This window comes from Doryrhamphus excisus, chromosome 10 (genome assembly GCF_030265055.1).
Source record: "Doryrhamphus excisus isolate RoL2022-K1 chromosome 10, RoL_Dexc_1.0, whole genome shotgun sequence".
Classification (NCBI taxonomy): domain Eukaryota; kingdom Metazoa; phylum Chordata; class Actinopteri; order Syngnathiformes; family Syngnathidae; genus Doryrhamphus; species Doryrhamphus excisus.
In genome coordinates this window covers 8,651,177-8,675,665 of record NC_080475.1, presented here as the reverse complement: position 1 = coordinate 8,675,665, position 24,489 = coordinate 8,651,177, and the positions used below count along the sequence as shown (strand labels likewise).

At 39.2% G+C, this 24,489-nt stretch overlaps 1 protein-coding gene across 1 annotated transcript; it reads right to left on the bottom strand.

Annotated features, from left to right (window-relative positions):
- Window positions 1-19,092: 19,092 nt before the first annotated feature.
- Window positions 19,093-21,892, bottom strand: LOC131136871 (coatomer subunit zeta-1-like). Its single transcript, XM_058084184.1, has 9 exons — window positions 21,739-21,892; window positions 21,282-21,350; window positions 21,081-21,162; window positions 20,898-20,989; window positions 20,744-20,799; window positions 20,588-20,665; window positions 20,458-20,509; window positions 19,753-19,791; window positions 19,093-19,529 (listed from the first exon to the last, which is right to left on the bottom strand). The coding sequence occupies exons 1-9, from the start codon at window positions 21,856-21,858 to the stop codon at window positions 19,482-19,484; spliced, it is 636 nt and encodes a 211-aa protein (XP_057940167.1). The 5' UTR covers window positions 21,859-21,892; the 3' UTR covers window positions 19,093-19,481.
- Between the last annotated feature and the right edge of the window lie 2,597 nt (window positions 21,893-24,489).

The window sequence follows — 24,489 nt, the reverse complement described above, 5'->3', positions numbered from 1 at the left end:
GGACCACATTTGGCCCACGGGCCGCAGGTTTGAGACCCCTGCTTTATTTAATACATTTGCCACATTACATCCAAAATAGCATAATGGCTTTTTTTTTCATTGTTGTTTCTCTTTTGCAGGGCATGCCATCAGATGTCCGCTCGGGCTCGTTGACGATGACATAAAGACTCCAAGCTTCGCCATGATGGTAATTTATTGACTCTCGCTCACATGGTGAAGAAAGAGAGGGGCTCTTTTTCACGTGCGACGCTCTGACAAATTTACCGCTCGGTTATGTACAACATTTCAAGTCATGGTGTTTCGAAATTCTTGTATAATTAATTTCAATGACTGCGTAGCTTTTTTTTTTTTTTTTTTTATGATGGTGCAACTGTAATTAGTGAATGGAAGCGCATTCACTGCAGGGATAGCTTTAAAAAAAAAAAAAAAAAAAAAAAAAAAAAAAAAAAAACAGGAAGCAATGAATGCACTTTAGGTGTGTTTTAACCCTATCTCGGCTTCATCTAATCACATTTAGTACCCTACTTCTGCTTAACCTTCATGTCAACCCCCCCCCCAATATACCCCCACCCATACCCACCCATAAGCCGTCCTCATTCAAGCAGCAAACTGGTGTGATAACAGTAAACTGGTGCGATAATAGAGTCCATTTAGGATGATTAGCTCTTTCTCCAGTAAAACACTTAGCATGTAGCGCCGACATAGCGTCCATTCATGCTTTCATTGCACCTCATAAAGGGCCTCTCATTCAAGGTTTTCCGAAGCAGACTGGAAACCAGCCAAGGAGGTAATAAGTCCGCAGGTCACCGCCGATAAGACTTTCATTGACTACTTTATTTCTGCAAAAACATCAAGTCCTGGTGAGGGCATCTGGGCCTTCCTGATTGGCTAGTTGGGACTGACGCTCAGCATTGCTCTATTTATCACTTTATATCAGCAGGAGCTTTATAAACATTTTATACGTATTCGTGCAAGTCTTTTAAAGTATTCGGAAATAATAAAATGAAGTTATAAGAGTCAAGCAGTTCAATGAAATATAAATGTATTAGTGTCCTCTAGTGGACAAAATGTTTAACTCCCCCTTCCAAAAAACACATTATTTTTACAGTGGGGAATCGAACCCGGGCACCCACTGTATACATAGATCATTTTAACTCAGAGTATAAAAGCTACAAACCTTAAGTCATATAATAAAATACACTCAGATTGTAAAGCAAAATGTATTTATTGGTAACAATCTGGCAACCTTTTCTAATAGGACGTCAGCGTCTGCGCGCATTGCTACTAAATCTAACAAACTGTAATACCTGTACTTGTGGAATTCAAAGTATATATGTACTTATAATACTTTTATGACACTCTTATTTACACAGTTAGACGGCAAAAAGCGCTTTTATTTTGAAGGCCGGTAGTATGTCCTGTGTGTTTTGAGAGTGTGTGTGTGTGTACAAGGCGGTGAAGATACTCATCCATCCAGCTCCGAGTCCCACACGTAACCACACCAACGTGCTAAACTAAGCTAACCCCGCTAGCGTCCCTTCATGTTTTTGAGGTTTAATTCTTAGATTTATATTGTATTCCAGATTTTAATTACCGTATTTTCCGGACTATAAGCCGCACTTTTTTTCATAGGTTGGCTGTTCCTGTGACTTATAAATGAAAAAGTTGTTTATGTTCCATAAACACTGGACACCTTTTCTGTTCATGTTTATTTTTTGGATGTAAAAAAAAAAAAAAACTGAAAAAAACGACATACTAACCCCTTACGTTTTTTGTCAAAAATTGACGCCCGAAAATTTTTGCATTTTATGCCATTTTTGGGTGCTCCTGGGGCCCCTGTTGAGTGTGTGTGAGGTTTCCCCTGTTTTTTTTAACCAGAAAAGTGCATTTTCAGCAAGTTGAAAAAACTGAAAAAAACGACATACTAACCCCTTACGTTTTTTGTCAAAAATTGACGCCCGAAATTTTTGGCATTTTATGCCATTTTTGGATCCTCCTGGGGCCCCTGTTGAGTGTGTGTGAGGTTTCCCCTGTTTTTTTAACCAGAAAAGTGCATTTTCAGCAAGTTGAAAAAACTGAAAAAAACGACATACTAACCCCTTACGATTTTGTCGAAAATTGACGCCTGAAAATTTTTGCATTTTATGCCATTTTTGGATCCTTCTGGGGCCCCTGTTGAGTGCGTGTGAGGTTTCCCCTGTTTTTTTAACCAGAAAAGTGCATTTTCAGCAAGTTGAAAAAAACTGAAAAAAACGACATACTAACCCCTTACGTTTTTTGTCAAAAATTGACGCCCGAAAATTTTGGCATTTTATGCCATTTTTGGGTGCTCCTGGGGCCCCTGTTGAGTGTGTGTGAGGTTTCCCCTGTTTTTTTAACCAGAAAAGTGCATTCACAGCAAGTTGAAAAAACTGAAAAAAACAACATACTAACCCCTTACGTTTTTTGTCAGAAATTGATGCCCGAAAATGTTGGCATTTTATGCCATTTTTGGATCCTTCTGGGGCCCCTGTTGAGTGTGTGTGAGGTTTTTTGTGTTTTTTAACCAGAAAAGTGCATTAGAAGCAAGTTGAAAAAACTGAAAAAAACGACATACTAACCCCTTACGTTTTTTGTCAAAAATTGACGCCCGAAAATTTTTGCATTTTATGCCATTTTTGGGTGCTCCTGGGGCCCCTGTTGAGTGTGTGTGAGGTTTCTCCTGTTTTTTTAACCAGAAAAGTGCATTAGAAGCAAGTTGAAAAAACTGAAAAAAACGACATACTAACCCCTTACGTTTTTTGTCAAAAATTGACGCCCGAAAATGTTGGCTTTTTATGCCATTTTTGGATCCTTCTGGGGCCCCTGTTGAGTGTGTGTGAGGTTTTTTGTGTTTTTTTTTACCAGAAAAGTGCATTAGAAGCAAGTTGAAAAAAACTGAAAAAAACAACATACTAACCCCTTACGTCTTTTGTCAAAAATTTACGCCCAAAACTTTTGGCATTTTATGCCATTTTTGGATCCTTCTGGGGCCCCTGTTGAGTGTGTGTGAGTTTTTTTGTGTTTTTTTAACCAGAAAAGTGCATTTTCAGCAAGTTGAAAACACTGAAAAAAACGACATACTAACCCCTTACGTTTTTTGTCAAAAATTGACGCCCGAAAATTTTGGCATTTTATGCCATTTTTGGGTGCTCCCGGGGCCCCTGTTGAGTGTGTGTGAGGTTTCCCCTGTTTTTTTAACCAGAAAAGTGCATTAGAAGCAAGTAGAAAACACTGAAAAAAACGACATACTAACCCCTTACGTTTTTTGTCAAAAATTGACGCCCGAAAATGTTGGCATTTTATGCCATTTTTTGATCCTTCTGGGGCCCCTGTTGAGTGTGTGTGAGGTTTTTTGTGTTTTTTTAACCAGAAAAGTGCATTAGAAGCAAGTTGAAAAAACCAAGTCCCACACATAACCACACGAACGTGCTAAACTAAGCTAACCCCGCTAGCGTCCCTTCATCCTTTTGAGGTTTAATTCTTTTTATTTATATTGTATTCCAGATTTTAATTACCGTATTTTCCGGACTATAAGCCGCACTTTTTTTCATAGGTTGGCTGTTCCTGCGACTTATACTCCAGAGCGACGTATAAATGAAAAAATTGCTTATGTTCCATAAACACTGGACACCTTTTCTGTTCATGTTTATTTTTTGGATGTAATGTCGGTTTTGGTCATGTAGTTTGTAAAATGAATTATCCGCAAAAAAAATGCAACTTATAAATGTTTTTTTCTACCAAATTATGCATTTTTGGCCTTGTACGACTTATACTCCGGAGCGACTTATAGTCCAGAAAAAACGGTATTTAAGCATGTAAATTGAATTATGTTATATGAATTCAATTTCTTCTGTCAGCATATTTTGCCACATGAAACGTTTGGTTCTATCCAAGCTTCATTTCTATAGTATTGTGCCTCCAGAAGATATACTAAATGTTTTCTGAAACGTGTCTATTTCAAGCCTTTCGACTGTAAAACGACTTTTCCAGACAGAAGTGAAACCACTAGGATATGAAGTGAACAATTTGTGCTGACATGTATACTGATCCAGACAATTAGCTCCTATCAACCATATCTGGTTTCACTGAGTGCGGGGAATGCCAACTTCATTTGATCTTTTTTTTTTTTTTACCCATGGACGAGTTATACAGCGTTTTTTACTTGAGCCATAAAGTTTTATTTCTCACAGGCTAACATTACCATGAATGCATGTGATGCTTTTTGGTTAACTCTATCAACCGTACACATTTTATGCTTTGATGTCTAGACCATATTGCCTGGTTAGACATACTAACCCCTTACGTTTTTTGTCAGAAATTGACGCCCGAAAATGTTGGCATTTTATGCCATTTTTGGGTGCTCCCGGGGCCGCTGTTGGGTGTGTGTGAGGTTTCCCCTGTTTTTTTAACCAGAAAAGTGCATTTTCAGCAAGTTGAAAAAAATGAAGAAAACGACATACTAACCCCTTACGTTTTTTGTCAAAAATTGACGCCCGAAAATGTTGGCATTTTATGCCATTTTTGGGTGCTCCTGGGGCCGCTGTTGGGTGTGTGTGAGGTTTCCCCTGTTTTTTTAACCAGAAAAGTGCATTTTCAGCAAGTTGAAAAAACTGAAAAAAACGACATACTAACCCCTTACGTTTTTTGTCAAAAATTGACGCCCGAAAATTTTGGCATTTTATGCCATTTTTGGATCCTCCTGGGGCCCCTGTTGGGTGCGTGTGAGGTTTCCCCTGTTTTTTTAACCAGAAAAGTGCATTTTCAGCAAGTTGAAAAAACTGAAAAAAACGACATACTAACCCCTTACGTTTTTTGTCAAAAATTGACGCCCGAAACTTTTGGCATTTTATGCCATTTTTGGGTACTCCTGGGGCCGCTGTTGAGTGTGTGTGAGGTTTCCCCTGTTTTTTTAACCAGAAAAGTGCATTTTCAGCAAGTTGAAAAAACTGAAAAAAACGACATACTAACCCCTTACGTTTTTTGTCAAAAATTGACGCCCGAAAATTTTGGCATTTTATGCCATTTTTGGGTGCTCCTGGGGCCCCTGTTGAGTGCGTGTGAGGTTTCCCCTGTTTTTTTAACCAGAAAAGTGTATTTTCAGCAAGTTGAAAAAACTGAAAAAAACGACATACTAACCCCTTACGTTTTTTGTCAAAAATTGACGCCCGAAAATTTTGGCATTTTATGCCATTTTTGGGTGCTCCCGGGGCCCCTGTTGAGTGTGTGTGAGGTTTCCCCTGTTTTTTTAACCAGAAAGGTGCATTTTCAGCAAGTTGAAAAAACTGAAAAAAACGACATACTAACCCCTTACGTTTTTTGTCAAAAATTGACGCCCGAAAATTTTGGCATTTTATGCCATTTTTGGGTGCTCCCGGGGCCCCTGTTGAGTGTGTGTGAGGTTTCCCCTGTTTTTTTAACCAGAAAAGTGCATTTTCAGCAAGTTGAAAAAACTGAAAAAAACGACATACTAACCCCTTACGTTTTTTGTCAAAAATTGACGCCCGAAAATTTTGGCATTTTATGCCATTTTTGGGTGCTCCCGGGGCCCCTGTTGAGTGTGTGTGAGGTTTCCCCTGTTTTTTTAACCAGAAAAGTGCATTTTCAGCAAGTTGAAAAAACTGAAAAAAACGACATACTAACCCCTTACGTTTTTTGTCAAAAATTGCCGCCCGAAAATTTTGGCATTTTATGCCATTTTTGGGTGCTCCCGGGGCCCCTGTTGAGTGTGTGTGAGGTTTCCCCTGTTTTTTTTAACCAGAAAAGTGCATTAGAAGCAAGTTGAAAAAACTGAAAAAAACGACATACTAACCCCTTACGTTTTTTGTCAAAAATTGACGCCCGAACATTTTGGCATTTTATGCCATTTTTGGATCCTCCTGGGGCCCCTGTTGGGTGTGTGTGAGGTTTCCCCTTTTTTTTAACCAGAAAAGTGCATTTTCAGCAAGTTGAAAAAACTGAAAAAAACGACATACTAACCCCTTACGTTTTTTGTCAAAAATTGACGCCCGAAATTTTTGGCATTTTATGCCATTTTTGGGTGCTCCTGGGGCCGCTGTTGAGTGCGTGTGAGGTTTCCCCTGTTTTTTTAACCAGAAAAGTGCATTTTCAGCAAGTTGAAAAAACTGAAAAAAACGACGTTTTTTGTCAAAAGTTGACGCCCGAAAATTTTGGCATTTTATGCCATTTTTGGGTGCTCCCGGGGCCCCTGTTGAGTGTGTGTGAGGTTTCCCCTGTTTTTTTAACCAGAAAAGTGCATTGAAAAAACTGAAAAAAACGACATACTAACCCCTTACGTTTTTTGTCAAAAATTGACGCCCGAAAATTTTGGCATTTTATGCCATTTTTGGGTGCTCCCGGGGCCCCTGTTGAGTGTGTGTGAGGTTTCCCCTGTTTTTTTAACCAGAAAAGTGCATTTTCAGCAAGTTGAAAAAACTGAAAAAAACGACATACTAACCCCTTACGTTTTTTGTCAAAAATTGACGCCCGAAAATTTTGGCATTTTATGCCATTTTTGGGTGCTCCCGGGGCCCCTGTTGAGTGTGTGTGAGGTTTCCCCTGTTTTTTTAACCAGAAAGGTGCATTTTCAGCAAGTTGAAAAAACTGAAAAAAACGACATACTAACCCCTTACGTTTTTTGTCAAAAATTGACGCCCGAAAATTTTGGCATTTTATGCCATTTTTGGGTGCTCCCGGGGCCCCTGTTGAGTGTGTGTGAGGTTTCCCCTGTTTTTTTAACCAGAAAAGTGCATTTTCAGCAAGTTGAAAAAACTGAAAAAAACGACATACTAACCCCTTACGTTTTTTGTCAAAAATTGACGCCCGAAAATTTTGGCATTTTATGCCATTTTTGGGTGCTCCCGGGGCCCCTGTTGAGTGTGTGTGAGGTTTCCCCTGTTTTTTTAACCAGAAAAGTGCATTTTCAGCAAGTTGAAAAAACTGAAAAAAACGACATACTAACCCCTTACGTTTTTTGTCAAAAATTGCCGCCCGAAAATTTTGGCATTTTATGCCATTTTTGGGTGCTCCCGGGGCCCCTGTTGAGTGTGTGTGAGGTTTCCCCTGTTTTTTTTAACCAGAAAAGTGCATTAGAAGCAAGTTGAAAAAACTGAAAAAAACGACATACTAACCCCTTACGTTTTTTGTCAAAAATTGACGCCCGAACATTTTGGCATTTTATGCCATTTTTGGATCCTCCTGGGGCCCCTGTTGGGTGTGTGTGAGGTTTCCCCTTTTTTTTAACCAGAAAAGTGCATTTTCAGCAAGTTGAAAAAACTGAAAAAAACGACATACTAACCCCTTACGTTTTTTGTCAAAAATTTACGCCCGAAATTTTTGGCATTTTATGCCATTTTTGGGTGCTCCTGGGGCCGCTGTTGAGTGCGTGTGAGGTTTCCCCTGTTTTTTTAACCAGAAAAGTGCATTTTCAGCAAGTTGAAAAAACTGAAAAAAACGACGTTTTTTGTCAAAAGTTGACGCCCGAAAATTTTGGCATTTTATGCCATTTTTGGGTGCTCCCGGGGCCCCTGTTGAGTGTGTGTGAGGTTTCCCCTGTTTTTTTAACCAGAAAAGTGCATTGAAAAAACTGAAAAAAACGACATACTAACCCCTTACGTTTTTTGTCAAAAATTGACGCCCGAAAATTTTGGCATTTTATGCCATTTTTGGGTGCTCCCGGGGCCCCTGTTGAGTGTGTGTGAGGTTTCCCCTGTTTTTTTTAACCAGAAAAGTGCATTTTCAGCAAGTTGAAAAAACTGAAAAAAACGACATACTAACCCCTTACGTTTTTTGTCAAAAATTGACGCCCGAAAATTTTGGCATTTTATGCCATTTTTGGGTGCTCCCGGGGCCCCTGTTGAGTGTGTGTGAGGTTTCCCCTGTTTTTTTAACCAGAAAAGTGCATTTTCAGCAAGTTGAAAAAACTGAAAAAAACGACATACTAACCCCTTACGTTTTTTGTCAAAAATTGACGCCCGAAAATTTTGGCATTTTATGCCATTTTTGGGTGCTCCCGGGGCCCCTGTTGAGTGTGTGTGAGGTTTCCCCTGTTTTTTTAACCAGAAAAGTGCATTTTCAGCAAGTTGAAAAAACTGAAAAAAACGACATACTAACCCCTTACGTTTTTTGTCAAAAATTGACGCCCGAAAATTTTGGCATTTTATGCCATTTTTGGGTGCTCCCGGGGCCCCTGTTGACTGTGTGTGAGGTTTCCCCTGTTTTTTTAACCAGAAAAGTGCATTTTCAGCAATTTGAAAAAACTGAAAAAAACGACATACTAACCCCTTACGTTTTTTGTCAAAAATTGACGCCTGAAAATGTTGGCATTTTATGCCATTTTTGGGTGCTCCCGGGGCCCCTGTTGAGTGTGTGTGAGGTTTCCCCTGTTTTTTTAACCAGAAAAGTGCATTTTCAGCAAGTTGAAAAAACTGAAAAAAACGACATACTAACCCCTTACGTTTTTTGTCAAAAATTGACGCCCGAAAATTTTGGCATTTTATGCCATTTTTGGGTGCTCCCGGGGCCCCTGTTGAGTGTGTGTGAGGTTTCCCCTGTTTTTTTTAACCAGAAAAGTGCATTAGAAGCAAGTTGAAAAAACTGAAAAAAACGACATACTAACCCCTTACGTTTTTTGTCAAAAATTGACGCCTGAAAATTTTGGCATTTTATGCCATTTTTGGGTGCTCCCGGGGCCCCTGTTGAGTGTGTGTGAGGTTTCCCCTGTTTTTTTAACCAGAAAAGTGCATTTTCAGCAAGTTGAAAAAACTGAAAAAAACGACATACTAACCCCTTACGTTTTTTGTCAAAAATTGACGCCCGAAAATTTTGGCATTTTATGCCATTTTTGGGTGCTCCCGGGGCCCCTGTTGAGTGTGTGTGAGGTTTCCCCTGTTTTTTTTAACCATAAAAGTGCATTAGAAGCAAGTTGAAAAAACTGAAAAAAACGACATACTAACCCCTTACGTTTTTTGTCAAAAATTGACGCCCGAAAATTTTGGCATTTTATGCCATTTTTGGATCCTCCTGGGGCCCCTGTTGGGTGTGTGTGAGGTTTCCCCTTTTTTTTTAACCAGAAAAGTGCATTTTCAGCAAGTTGAAAAAACTGAAAAAAACGACATACTAACCCCTTACGTTTTTTGTCAAAAATTGACGCTCGAAATTTTTGGCATTTTATGCCATTTTTGGATCCTCCTGGGGCCCCTGTTGGGTGTGTGTGAGGTTTCCCCTTTTTTTTTAACCAGAAAAGTGCATTTTCAGCAAGTTGAAAAAACTGAAAAAAACGACATACTAACCCCTTACGTTTTTTGTCAAAAGTTGACGCCCGAAAATTTTGGCATTTTATGCCATTTTTGGGTGCTCCCGGGGCCCCTGTTGAGTGTGTGTGAGGTTTCCCCTGTTTTTTTAACCAGAAAAGTGCATTGAAAAAACTGAAAAAAACGACATACTAACCCCTTATGTTTTTTGTCAAAAATTGACGCCCGAAAATTTTGGCATTTTATGCCATTTTTGGGTGCTCCCGGGGCCCCTGTTGAGTGTGTGTGAGGTTTCCCCTGTTTTTTTAACCAGAAAAGTGCATTTTCAGCAAGTTGAAAAAACTGAAAAAAACGACATACTAACCCCTTACGTTTTTTGTCAAAAATTGACGCCCGAAAATTTTGGCATTTTATGCCATTTTTGGGTGCTCCCGGGGCCCCTGTTGAGTGTGTGTGAGGTTTCCCCTGTTTTTTTAACCAGAAAAGTGCATTTTCAGCAAGTTGAAAAAACTGAAAAAAACGACATACTAACCCCTTACGTTTTTTGTCAAAAATTGACGCCCGAAAATTTTGGCATTTTATGCCATTTTTGGGTGCTCCCGGGGCCCCTGTTGAGTGTGTGTGAGGTTTCCCCTGTTTTTTTAACCAGAAAAGTGCATTTTCAGCAAGTTGAAAAAACTGAAAAAAACGACATACTAACCCCTTACGTTTTTTGTCAAAAATTGACGCCCGAAAATGTTGGCATTTTATGCCATTTTTGGGTGCTCCTGGGGCCGCTGTTGGGTGTGTGTGAGGTTTCCCCTGTGTTTTTAACCAGAAAAGTGCATTTTCAGCAAGTTGAAAAAACTGAAAAAAACGACATACTAACCCCTTACGTTTTTTGTCAAAAATTGACGCCCGAAAATGTTGGCATTTTATGCCATTTTTGGATCCTCCTGGGGCCCCTGTTGGGTGTGTGTGAGGTTTCCCCTGTTTTTTTAAACAGAAAAGTGTATTTTCAGCAAGTTGAAAAAACTGAAAAAAACGACATACTAACCCCTTACGTTTTTTGTCAAAAATTGACGCCTGAAAATTTTGGCATTTTATGCCATTTTTGGGTGCTCCCGGGGCCCCTGTTGAGTGTGTGTGAGGTTTCCCCTGTTTTTTTAACCAGAAAAGTGCATTTTCAGCAAGTTGAAAAAACTGAAAAAAACGACATACTAACCTCTTACGTTTTTTGTCAAAAATTGACGCCCGAAAATTTTGGCATTTTATGCCATTTTTGGGTGCTCCCGGGGCCCCTGTTGAGTGTGTGTGAGGTTTCCCCTGTTTTTTTAACCAGAAAAGTGCATTTTCAGCAAGTTGAAAAAACTGAAAAAAACGACATACTAACCCCTTACGTTTTTTGTCAAAAGTTGACGCCCGAAAATTTTGGCATTTTATGCCATTTTTGGGTGCTCCCGGGGCCCCTGTTGAGTGTGTGTGAGGTTTCCCCTGTTTTTTTAACCAGAAAAGTGCATTTTCAGCAAGTTGAAAAAACTGAAAAAAACGACATACTAACCCCTTACGTTTTTTGTCAAAAATTGACGCCCGAAAATTTTGGCATTTTATGCCATTTTTGGGTGCTCCCGGGGCCCCTGTTGAGTGTGTGTGAGGTTTCCCCTGTTTTTTTTAACCAGAAAAGTGCATTAGAAGCAAGTTGAAAAAACTGAAAAAAACGACATACTAACCCCTTACGTTTTTTGTCAAAAATTGACGCCTGAAAATTTTGGCATTTTATGCCATTTTTGGATCCTCCTGGGGCCCCTGTTGGGTGTGTGTGAGGTTTCCCCTTTTTTTTTAACCAGAAAAGTGCATTTTCAGCAAGTTGAAAAAACTGAAAAAAACGACATACTAACCCCTTACGTTTTTTGTCAAAAATTGACGCTCGAAATTTTTGGCATTTTATGCCATTTTTGGATCCTCCTGGGGCCCCTGTTGGGTGTGTGTGAGGTTTCCCCTTTTTTTTTAACCAGAAAAGTGCATTTTCAGCAAGTTGAAAAAACTGAAAAAAACGACATACTAACCCCTTACGTTTTTTGTCAAAAATTGACGCCCGAAATTTTTGGCATTTTATGCCATTTTTGGGTGCTCCTGGGGCCGCTGTTGAGTGCGTGTGAGGTTTCCCCTGTTTTTTTAACCAGAAAAGTGCATTTTCAGCAAGTTGAAAAAACTGAAAAAAACGACATACTAACCCCTTACGTTTTTTGTCAAAAGTTGACGCCCGAAAATTTTGGCATTTTATGCCATTTTTGGGTGCTCCCGGGGCCCCTGTTGAGTGTGTGTGAGGTTTCCCCTGTTTTTTTAACCAGAAAAGTGCATTGAAAAAACTGAAAAAAACGACATACTAACCCCTTACGTTTTTTGTCAAAAATTGACGCCCGAAAATTTTGGCATTTTATGCCATTTTTGGGTGCTCCCGGGGCCCCTGTTGAGTGTGTGTGAGGTTTCCCCTGTTTTTTTAACCAGAAAAGTGCATTTTCAGCAAGTTGAAAAAACTGAAAAAAACGACATACTAACCCCTTATGTTTTTTGTCAAAAATTGACGCCCGAAAATTTTGGCATTTTATGCCATTTTTGGGTGCTCCTGGGGCCCCTGTTGAGTGTGTGTGAGGTTTCCCCTGTTTTTTTAACCAGAAAAGTGCATTTTCAGCAAGTTGAAAAAACTGAAAAAAACGACATACTAACCCCTTACGTTTTTTGTCAAAAATTGACGCCCAAAACTTTTGGCATTTTATGCCATTTTTGGGTGCTCCTGGGGCCGCTGTTGAGTGCGTGTGAGGTTTCCCCTGTTTTTTTAACCAGAAAAGTGCATTTTCAGCAAGTTGAAAAAACTGAAAAAAACGACATACTAACCCCTTACGTTTTTTGTCAAAAATTGACGCCCGAAACTTTTTCCATTTTATGCCATTTTTGGGTGCTCCTGGGGCCGCTGTTGAGTGCGTGTGAGGTTTCCCCTGTTTTTTTAACCAGAAAAGTGCATTTTCAGCAAGTTGAAAAAACTGAAAAAAACGACATACTAACCCCTTACGTTTTTTGTCAAAAATTGACGCCCGAAAATTTTGGCATTTTATGCCACTTTTGGGTGCTCCTGGGGCCGCTGTTGAGTGCGTGTGAGGTTTCCCCTGTTTTTTTAACCAGAAAAGTGCATTTTCAGCAAGTTGAAAAAACTGAAAAAAACGACATACTAACCCCTTACGTTTTTTGTCATAAATTGACGCCCGAAAATTTTGGCATTTTATGCCATTTTTGGGTGCTCCCGGGGCCCCTGTTGAGTGTGTGTGAGGTTTCCCCTGTTTTTTTAACCAGAAAAGTGTATTTTCAGCAAGTTGAAAAAACTGAAAAAAACGAGATACTAACCCCTTACGTTTTTTGTCAAAAATTGACGCCCGAAACTTTTGGCATTTTATGCCATTTTTGGGTGCTCCTGGGGCCCCTGTTGAGTGCGTGTGAGGTTTCCCCTGTTTTTTTAAACAGAAAAGTGCATTTTCAGCAAGTTGAAAAAACTGAAAAAAACGACATACTAACCCCTTACGTTTTTTGTCAAAAATTGACGCCCGAAAATTTTGGCATTTTATGCCACTTTTGGGTGCTCCTGGGGCCGCTGTTGAGTGCGTGTGAGGTTTCCCCTGTTTTTTTAACCAGAAAAGTGCATTTTCAGCAAGTTGAAAAAACTGAAAAAAACGACATACTAACCCCTTACGTTTTTTGTCATAAATTGACGCCCGAAAATTTTGGCATTTTATGCCATTTTTGGGTGCTCCCGGGGCCCCTGTTGAGTGTGTGTGAGGTTTCCCCTGTTTTTTTAACCAGAAAAGTGTATTTTCAGCAAGTTGAAAAAACTGAAAAAAACGAGATACTAACCCCTTACGTTTTTTGTCAAAAATTGACGCCCGAAACTTTTGGCATTTTATGCCATTTTTGGGTGCTCCTGGGGCCGCTGTTGGGTGCGTGTGAGGTTTCCCCTGTTTTTTTAACCAGAAAAGTGCTTTTTCAGCAAGTTGAAAAAACTGAAAAAAACGACATACTAACCCCTTACGTTTTTTGTCAAAAATTGACGCCCGAAATTTTTGGCATTTTAGACCATTTTTCATCCTCCTGGGGCCCCTGTTGAGTGCGTGTGAGGTTTCCCCTGTTTTTTTAACCAGAAAAGTGCATTTTCAGCAAGTTGAAAAAACTGAAAAAAACGACATACTAACCCCTTACGTTTTTTGTCAAAAATTGACGCCCGAAACTTTTGGCATTTTATGCCATTTTTGGATCCTCCTGGGGCCCCTGTTGAGTGCGTGTGAGGTTTCCCCTGTTTTTTTAACCAGAAAAGTGCATTTTCAGCGAGTTGAAATAACTGAAAAAAACGACATACTAACCCCTTACGTTTTTTGTCAAAAATTGACGCCTGAAACTTTTGGCATTTTATGCCATTTTTGGGTGCTCCTGGGGCCGCTGTTGAGTGCGTGTGAGGTTTCCCCTGTTTTTTTAACCAGAAAAGTGCATTTTCAGCAAGTTGAAAAAACTGAAAAAAATGACATACTAACCCCTTACGTTTTTTGTCAAAAATTGACGCCCGAAACTTTTTCCATTTTATGCCATTTTTGGGTGCTCCCGGGGCCCCTGTTGAGTGCGTGTGAGGGTTCCCCTGTTTTTTTAACCAGAAAAGTGCATTTTCAGCAAGTTGAAAAAACTGAAAAAAACGACATACTAACCCCTTACGTTTTTTGTCAAAAATTGACGCCCGAAACTTTTGGCATTTTATGCCATTTTTGGATCCTCCTGGGGCCCCTGTTGAGTGCGTGTGAGGTTTCCCCTGTTTTTTTAACCAGAAAAGTGCATTTTCAGCAAGTTGAAAAAACTGAAAAAAACGACATACTAACCCCTTACGTTTTTTGTCAAAAATTGACGCCCGAAACTTTTGGCATTTTATGCCATTTTTGGATCCTCCTGGGGCCCCTGTTGAGTGCGTGTGAGGTTTCCCCTGTTTTTTTAACCAGAAAAGTGCATTTTCAGCAAGTTGAAAAAACTGAAAAAAACGACATACTAACCCCTTACGTTTTTTGTCAAAAATTGACGCCCGAAACTTTTGGCATTTTATGCCATTTTTGGGTGCTCCCGGGGCCCCTGTTGAGTGCGTGTGAGGTTTCCCCTGTTTTTTTAACCAGAAAAGTGCATTTTCAGCAAGTTGAAAAAACTGAAAAAAACGACATACTAACAACCCCTTACGTTTTTTGTCAAAAATTGACGCCCGAAACTTTTGGCATTATATGCCATTTTTGGGTGCTCCCGGGGCCCCTGTTGTGTGTGTGTGAGGTTTCCCCTGTTTTTTTAACCAGAAAAGTGCATTTTCAGCAAGTTGAAAAAACTGAAAAAAACGACATACTAACCCCTTACGTTTTTTGTCAAAAATTGACGCCCGAAAATTTTGGCATTTTAGACCATTTTTCATCCTCCTGGGGCCCCTGTTGAGTGTGTGTGAGGTTTCCCCTGTTTTTTTAACCAGAAAAGTGCATTTTCAGCAAGTTGAAAAAACTGAAAAAAAACGACATACTAACCCCTTACGTTTTTTGTCAAAATATGACGTCCGAAAATGTTGGCATTTTATGCCATTTTTGGGTGCTCCCGGGGCCCCTGTTGAGTGCGTGTGAGGTTTCCCCTGTTTTTTTAACCAGAAAAGTGCATTTTCAGCAAGTTGAAAAAACTGAAAAAAATGACATACTAACCCCTTACGTTTTTTGTCAAAAATTGACGCCCGAAACTTTTTCCATTTTATGCCATTTTTGGGTGCTCCTGGGGCCGCTGTTGAGTGCGTGTGAGGTTTCCCCTGTTTTTTTAACCAGAAAAGTGCATTTTCAGCAAGTTGAAAAAACTGAAAAAAACGACATACTAACCCCTTACGTTTTTTGTCAAAAATTGACGCCCGAAAATTTTGGCATTTTATGCCATTTTTGGGTGCTCCCGGGGCCCCTGTTGAGTGCGTGTGAGGTTTCCCCTGTTTTTTTAACCAGAAAAGTGCATTTTCAGCGAGTTGAAAAAACTGAAAATAACGACATACTAACCCCTTACGTTTTTTGTCAAAAATTGACGCCCGAAACTTTTGGCATTTTATGCCATTTTTGGGTGCTCCTGGGGCCCCTGTTGTGTGTGTGTGAGGTTTCCCCTGTTTTTTTAACCAGAAAAGTGCATTAGAAGCAAGTTGAAAAAACTGAAAATAACGACATACTAACCCCTTACGTTTTTTGTCAAAAATTGACGCCCGAAATTTTTGGCATTTTAGACCATTTTTCATCCTCCTGGGGCCCCTGTTGAGTGTGTGTGAGGTTTCCCCTGTTTTTTTAACCAGAAAAGTGCATTTTCAGCAAGTTGAAAAAACTGAAAAAAACGACATACTAACCCCTTACGTTTTTTGTCAAAAATTGACGCCCGAAAATGTTGGCATTTTATGCCATTTTTGGGTGCTCCCGGGGCCCCTGTTGAGTGCGTGTGAGGTTTCCCCTGTTTTTTTAACCAGAAAAGTGCATTAGAAGCAAGTTGAAAAAACTGAAAAAAACGACATACTAACCCCTTACGTTTTTTGTCAAAAATTGACGCCCAAAATTTTTGGCATTTTATGCCATTTTTGGGTGCTCCTGGGGCCGCTGTTGAGTGCGTGTGAGGTTTCCCCTGTTTTTTTAACCAGAAAAGTGCATTTTCAGCAAGTTGAAAAAACTGAAAAAAACGACATACTAACCCCTTACGTTTTTTGTCAAAAATTGACGCCCGAAACTTTTGGCATTTTATGCCATTTTTGGATCCTCCTGGGGCCCCTGTTGAGTGCGTGTGAGGTTTCCCCTGTTTTTTTTAACCAGAAAAGTGCATTTTCAGCAAGTTGAAAAAACTGAAAAAAACGACATACTAACCCCTTACGTTTTTTGTCAAAAATTGACGGCCGAAAAATTTTGCATTTTATGCCATTTTTGGGTGCTCCCGGGGCCCCTGTTGAGTGTGTGTGAGGTTTCCCCTGTTTTTTTAACCAGAAAAGTGCATTTTCAGCAAGTTGAAAAAACTGAAAAAAACGACATACTAACCCCTTACGTTTTTTGTCAAAAATTGACGCCCGAAACTTTTGGCATTTTATGCCATTTTTGGATCCTCCTGGGGCCCCTGTTGAGTGCGTGTGAGGTTTCCCCTGTTTTTTTAACCAGAAAAGTGCATTTTCAGCGAGTTGAAATAACTGAAAAAAACGACATACTAACCCCTTACGTTTTTTGTCAAAAATTGACGCCCAAAATTTTTGGCATTTTATGCCATTTTTGGGTGCTCCTGGGGCCGCTGTTGAGTGCGTGTGAGGTTTCCCCTGTTTTTTTAACCAGAAAAGTGCATTTTCAGCAAGTTGAAAAAACTGAAAAAAACGACATACTAACCCCTTACGTTTTTTGTCAAAAATTGACGCCCGAAACTTTTGGCATTTTATGCCATTTTTGGATCCTCCTGGGGCCCCTGTTGAGTGCGTGTGAGGTTTCCCCTGTTTTTTTTAACCAGAAAAGTGCATTTTCAGCAAGTTGAAAAAACTGAAAAAAACGACATACTAACCCCTTACGTTTTTTGTCAAAAATTGACGGCCGAAAAATTTTGCATTTTATGCCATTTTTGGGTGCTCCCGGGGCCCCTGTTGAGTGCGTGTGAGGTTTCCCCTGTTTTTTTAACCAGAAAAGTGCATTTTCAGCAAGTTGAAAAAACTGAAAAAAACGACATACTAACCCCTTACGTTTTTTGTCAAAAATTGACGCCCGAAAATTTTGGCATTTTATGCCATTTTTGGGTGCTCCCGGGGCCCCTGTTGAGTGCGTGTGAGGTTTCCCCTGTTTTTTTAACCAGAAAAGTGCATTTTCAGCAAGTTGAAAAAACTGAAAAAAACGACATACTAACCCCTTACGTTTTTTGTCAAAAATTGACGCCCGAAAATTTTGGCATTTTATGCCATTTTTGGGTGCTCCTGGGGCCCCTGTTGAGTGCGTGTGAGGTTTCCCCTGTTTTTTTAACCAGAAAAGTGCATTTTCAGCAAGTTGAAAAAACTGAAAAAAACGACATACTAACCCCTTACGTTTTTTGTCAAAAATTGACGCCCGAAAATTTTGGCATTTTATGCCATTTTTGGGTGCTCCTGGGGCCCCTGTTGAGTGCGTGTGAGGTTTCCCCTGTTTTTTTAACCAGAAAAGTGCATTTTCAGCAAGTTGAAAAAACTGAAAAAAACGACATACTAACCCCTTACGTTTTTTGTCAAAAATTGACGCCCGAAACTTTTGGCATTTTATGCCATTTTTGGATCCTCCTGGGGCCCCTGTTGAGTGCGTGTGAGGTTTCCCCTGTTTTTTTAACCAGAAAAGTGCATTTTCAGCGAGTTGAAATAACTGAAAAAAACGACATACTAACCCCTTACGTTTTTTGTCAAAAATTGACGCCCGAAAATTTTGGCATTTTATGCCATTTTTGAGTGCTCCCGGGGCCCCTGTTGAGTGCGTGTGAGGTTTCCCCTGTGTTTTTAACCAGAAAAGTGCATTTTCAGCGAGTTGAAAAAACTGAAAATAACGACATACTAACCCCTTACGTTTTTTGTCAAAAATTGACGCCCGAAAATTTTGGCATTTTATGCCATTTTTGGGTGCTCCTGGGGCCGCTGTTGGGTGTGTGTGAGGTTTCCCCTGTTTTTTTAACCAGAAAAGTGCATTAGAAGCAAGTTGAAAAAACTGAAAAAAACGACATACTAACCCCTTACGTTTTTTGTCAAAAATTGACGCCCCAAATTTTTGGCATTTTATGCCATTTTTGGATCCTCCTGGGGCCCCTGTTGGGTGTGTGTGAGGTTTCCCCTGTTTTTTTAACCAGAAAAGTGCATTTTCAGCAAGTTGAAAAAACTGAAAAAAACGACATACTAACCCCTTACGTTTTTTGTCAAAAATTGACGCCCGAAATTTTTGGCATTTTATGCCATTTTTGGGTGCTCCTGGGGCCGCTGTTGAGTGCGTGTGAGGTTTCCCCTGTTTTTTTAACCAGAAAAGTGCATTTTCAGCAAGTTGAAAAAACTGAAAAAAACGACATACTAACCCCTTACGTTTTTTGTCAAAAATTGACGCCCGAAAATTTTGGCATTTTATGCCATTTTTGGGTGCTCCCGGGGCCCCTGTTGAGTGTGTGTGAGGTTTCCCCTGTTTTTTTAACCAGAAAAGTGCATTTTCAGCAAGTTGAAAAAACTGAAAAAAACGACATACTAACCCCTTACGTTTTTTGTCAAAAATTGACGCCCGAAAATTTTGGCATTTTATGCCATTTTTGGGTGCTCCCGGGGCCCCTGTTGAGTGTGTGTGAGGTTTCCCCTGTGTTTTTACCAGAAAAGTGCATTTTCAGCAAGATGAAAAAACTGAAAAAAACGACATACTAACCCCTTACGTTTTTTGTCAAAAATTGACGCCCGAAATTTTTGGCATTTTATGCCATTTTTGGGTGCTCCTGGGGCCCCTGGTATAACATACATTGTACTTAATGTAGGCTTTATTTTGACAATGCATTGACTGGATGTGTTGCACTGTGACGCCCACACCAGCAGATGGAGCCCTTGCTTTTATCAAGTCATTAAGCCAGTAGTCATGTGGGCATCCATCATTTCAATCAGTGCTATGCAGGTTGAAATGTTAACTTTGTATGTTAGCTCTCATGCTGCTTGCTTTTTGCAAGAAGTATCGGCTTGGTATCACACATCACAACCGTGAAGGACAAAAGCTACGTTGAGCTAAGCTCCATACATGTAAATCAATACAAAAAGAAATCGTGTCGTGCAAATTGTTACACCACATCAACAAATTTATTAAAATCGTCTGATGTTGGGGGAAAAAGGCAAGGCAAAATAAACCTTGGTTAACATCAAAGTATACGTTAGGATCATGAATGCAAAATCATAACAAAATCATAATGGCAAGACGATGCTGCATGAGAGAAAAAAAAGCATGGAATGCCGTCACGAGGTTTACGAGAAACACCAACGTGAGCGCTGGAATGTACAGTAGACCTTATTTTACCCCCTGCTGATCTGAATGTCACACGAGTGCGAGACTGCACTAAAAGTTGGGAAATGGAAGGAAAGGAGCAATGACGCTGAATCTGTCAGCTGTGATTGACAGCAAAAGGAAGATCTGGATCAGTGCTGTACAGCGGCTCTTCCGGGGCAGACTATCGGAGAAGCGACCACTTGATCTGCTCCTTGGCAGACTGAAGAACCTGGGAAGGAACCAGTCACAAAAACAAAATATTGTATTGTTTGCTTATGAGTTATAACATTATACTGTAAGATAGTTAACCCTATTCACAGTATTTAACTGCAACATGACTTATAGTTACATTTATACCTGTATGAACAATCCTATATAGTATTACATTATATATTATTCCCACAACATACATGCATATGCAGTGTATCAATACGGAGGAAAATCCCACCAACCTGTGTGACAGTCTGCTCAGTCAAAGGCACATCATCTGCCTGAAAAAAAAAATAAGGAAGTTCATGGTCAGACATCTTCACACAACGTAAAGCAGGAATACAGGCTAATTACAGTAGCATAACAGTACAATCATAGCATAACTACAACTTTTCTGACCCATAACTGTCGCTAGAATGTTGTATTCTCGTGTTAAAACGATACCAAAGGAAGTTTAGGATGGCTCTGATATAAACAGACCATTTTGGTACTCCAAGGAAATAAAAAAGGTGAAGATTCTGGAAGATCTAGAAAGCTTTTGTGCAGGTTATTGTGTGTAGCTGCTCTATAGGAGACCACAACTCAATACAAAGGGGCCAAAAATGAGCATGACGGGTCCTCTTTAAAGAGATACTAACGTTTCTACACGGGTATATTTGAATAATGGCGTTTTGAATGCATTCTGAGTCCCACTGTTGTGTCATCCATCCACGACCATCGTGTCATGTTTCTGGAGGATAATGCACGGCCCCATGTTGCGAAGAACTGTGCACAATCCTCAGAGAGATGCAGCAGATGCAGCATTGTGCAGTCTTCTACTCTGACTAAAAACAGTGTGCCCCTAGTGGACAATTTAGGAATAGCTTTATGTATTTTTTTACTCACTTTGATTCTGATGTAGAATGTTTATATTTAAAAAAAAAGATAGGGGAGGAGAAGGTGCTTACTCTGAGGGCCACACGATGTACAACTTGCTGGGGGTCACTCTCTAAGATCACCCTGCAGGGGGCAGCACATGCAACATCAACACACAATCATCATTTTAGCTTTGAGATTCACCCATCACTTTTAATTTACCCTCCATCTACGATTTCATCCACAGCGAGAAAGAGCCCTTCCATGTTCTCCAACAAAGCTCTACGTTCAACATTCTTTCTGCAAGGAAAGAAAAAAAAAGTTTTTGTTCTGAAAAACATACGGGAAATAAAATGTCAAATATGTACAAGCACGTACCTCAGCATCTGGCTCAGGGAGTCAAAAAGGCAGTTGAGAACGGCCATAAGCATAAGCTGTTGAGAGGAAAGGCTTGGATTAAACAGCATAAATTTGGTAGAAATATAATACTAAAAATACTAAAAAAAATACTAAAAAAAAACAAAAATCTTACCTCGTTTTCATGTGAACTTCCAATCACATAAAAGAAAAGGTCTATATTGCTCTTGTAAACAACAGTCAGGCCTTCCAGTAACGCTATCTCACCTAATGAAACACATTTGCATAAAATATGACATTTTTACAGACACAATAAAACATTTTCAACGATGAATTCAATTATTGTGACATCTCTTACTGTCAGTCCGGTGGGTTTTGTTGAATATGTTCTTCTCAAATGCTGTCTGTTCCTTCACTGTGGGGTATGTGTCATCATAATACTGTAGATAAATATAATTAGAAATAGGCACTCTTTATCAGTAGAAAATCTACTCTAACTTCTTTAATATTCGGGGTAGAGAAGGGCAAATTTCAAAACATTGCATTTACTGTAGCATACCTTGGCATAAAGTCTTTCTCCGTCATTGTCCAGAATGAGAATAGCCTTTACAGTGTACAAAGATGGTTCCTGTTTAAAAAATAAACACATTGTTACTTTACATACATTGTTACATTTGTTTTCTATGACATATTACCGTTAACCGCAATAACGAAAACACATTATTAGCCAGAAATCGTGATAGCGAATGATGCTTTATTTGACAATTTAATGAAAAAGCAGTCATACACTTTAAATGACAGCTGACTGTTAAACGCCGAGTAAAAAGTGAGCTACGAGCTAACCTTACGAAAAGGGGCTACGAGTAGCTAGTTAGCTAACATAACACAAGGCAACGAGCTCGTCATACCAAACAATCTCGACTCACTGTGTTCAGTATATTAATAAACAGTGTAGTTAATAACCGATACTAAAGTTTACGCAACTACGTTTCAAGCGAATATGTGCAAAACTTTACCAATATGGGAGTATGCATCTTGTTTCTTGTTAGCATAACGATGTAGCCGCTGTTCTGGTAGCCGCCGAGCAAGTAGCCGGAAACCACGTGATACGGGAAGTGAATGCGGCTCTTTCCCATTGGCTGGCGCGGCTTCCTGTTAGACAAAAGGGGAGGGAATTAAAGGCAAAGAAACTGAGGCTGTGTCTGAATCCGGGGTCTGCATCCTACTCGGCCAATCGCCGACCCGGATCTTTGTAGGCCAGACGTTCGGAGGCTCCTCCCCCAGCCGAGAAGCAGCCTCGTTGAATTCAGACGGATTTATCCTTTACTCACACTTCCTGGTTGTGTCACGTGTTCTCATGTTTACACTGACGTCCTGGCGGAATGACGTATCCCTTTAAATCGAGACAGTAGAGGCAATGTTATCCTTCTACAAATTTATCTAAACCTGAAATATTAAACGGTAGTAATATTAATAGCTCGTGACCAAAAAGAAATAGTTTTAACCTAATAATGAAAACAATTAAAAAAAAATAAATATATTGTATGACATGGCTTTCACGGTGGATCACTGGTTAGCATTTAGGCAATACTGTCACAAGATCGGGAAGACCCGGGTTCGAGTCTCTGTTTTGGCATCTCCGTGTGGAGTTTGCATGTTCTCCCCGTACTTGCGTGGGTTTTCTCCGGGTTATTTTGTATTTTGCTTTTACTCATCTTTTTTTTTTCAGCTCCCTCCTACATTCAACCAACTCCTACTTCTGGGAAGCAACTGGGAAAACCAGGCCAGTGGGGTTTTCCCTCTATCTCAACTATAAATGGCATCACTCTTTTGTCTTACTGTACGCTATTTTCATCTTGGAGTTTAAAATAAAAACATGCATTTTTCATTTGGGCAACCATGATTGTCTGAAAGAGTTGCCATGTTTACATCAATGAATCATTAATATTATTATTATCAATTTAGCCTTCCCTTAAGCTAATACAAGGCTAATAAAAGCACTCTGTGGAGGTGTCATGGTCCTATCATTAAAAAAGGGTCACTTTCATTAGTTTTTCTTGTTACTGAATATAATATAAAATATAGAATTAAGTCAGTCTTGTGTTTGCCAGCACAACCACAACAATGCGTGTTAGTTCCCTTCCTTAGAATCAAGTGTTCATTTTTATCAGCGTTAAGCAGAGCTTCCGGTAAACGAACGAACATCCTCCTTCCCTTCGAGTATCTCTTCCACCGAGCATCCTTTGACATTTATCAACAAGCGCATGTTTAGTACTACTAAAATAATTACACTCTCCTTAAAATGGTTTCATGGTATTACAGGTATTAGTGGTATGCAGTCAGGGCCAGCAAAGCCTTCTGTGCAGGCCTAACCAACCAGAAGCAGATGCAAGTCTGTCACTGATGATGCATATAATTAATGATTTCACTTTGATACGACCATGAATAATAATAATAATTATTATAATAATAATATAATAATATAACAATATAATATAATATAACAATAATAATATAACAATAATATAATCATAATAATTAAAAAAAAATAATAATATACAATTATTATATTATAATATTTTTATATTTTAATTATATATTAAAATAATAATAATAATAATATATAATTATTATATTATAATATTTTATATTTTAATTATATTATAAATAATCATTTTACAGGCAAAATTACATAAAATCTATCATTATCCAAATACTTTTGTCGATATTTGCATCTGGATTCATAGATAAGATGACTCAACCGACCATCAAAAAACAATTACGAAATCCTGCACTTGTTGCAAAACATTATCTGCATGGAAACATCTTGAAGTAAAGCCAGGCTTTGGTGTAACCTTTGCTAAATTATTTGTCCGTGTTCCTCATTTGCTGTTATTTGAGCGGTGATGTGTGAAAAAAAAAAACAAAAAAAAAAAAACAACATACTTGACAAATATTCTCAGAAATAAAATAGAAATGTTCGGTTGCTGGAGCCTATCCCAGCTACGCTATTTCTCAGAAGTACTAGGTTATTTTCAATAACCTCTTTGTATTTTTTGCACATAAAGAAAAAAGGCTGACAAGCCAAAGAGAAAAATCAGGGATGCACAAAACTAATTGAAGCAAACAAACAAAACAAAAAAAATGTACATAGCCATTGACTGTAACTATGTCCATATCCAAAACCAAAATGTGGTGAAAGTAATAACATGCTTGTGGTTGTGGAGGTTGAGTCAGGGGCTTGGTGCTAGGAAAGCTGGGAAGTCCTTGCTGGAAGTGCTTGGGAAGTCCCTTTCTTGATTCCGGGTAGAGGTTCACCTTTCTTGACTCTGTCAGCTCCCTAAAGAGCAATAAATGATAAATATAAAATAATCTTAAATAAGTACACGGTACAATGGTGCTTCATTACAGGTGAGTAACAATACATTTTATATTTAATAAGTATGGAAAACTGCACTTTTGGGGGAATTTTGTCCATCATCTTCACACATCTCTCTCCTTTCTGTGCGTTCTAAAGATATAAAAACACATAAAAAGAGACTACCGACAAACACCAACTGCCGCCATAAAACCTGCAACAATGTTTTATGTTTATTTAACGCAGTACAAATAATACAGTTGACACATGTATACATGTTTATATACATGAACACATACACAGATATACCTGTACACGTGTACATATACACACTCGCAGTACATATGTACTTTCTTACATAAATTTACGGCAATATGATTATAGTTATTGTCATTCTGTTTATTAATAT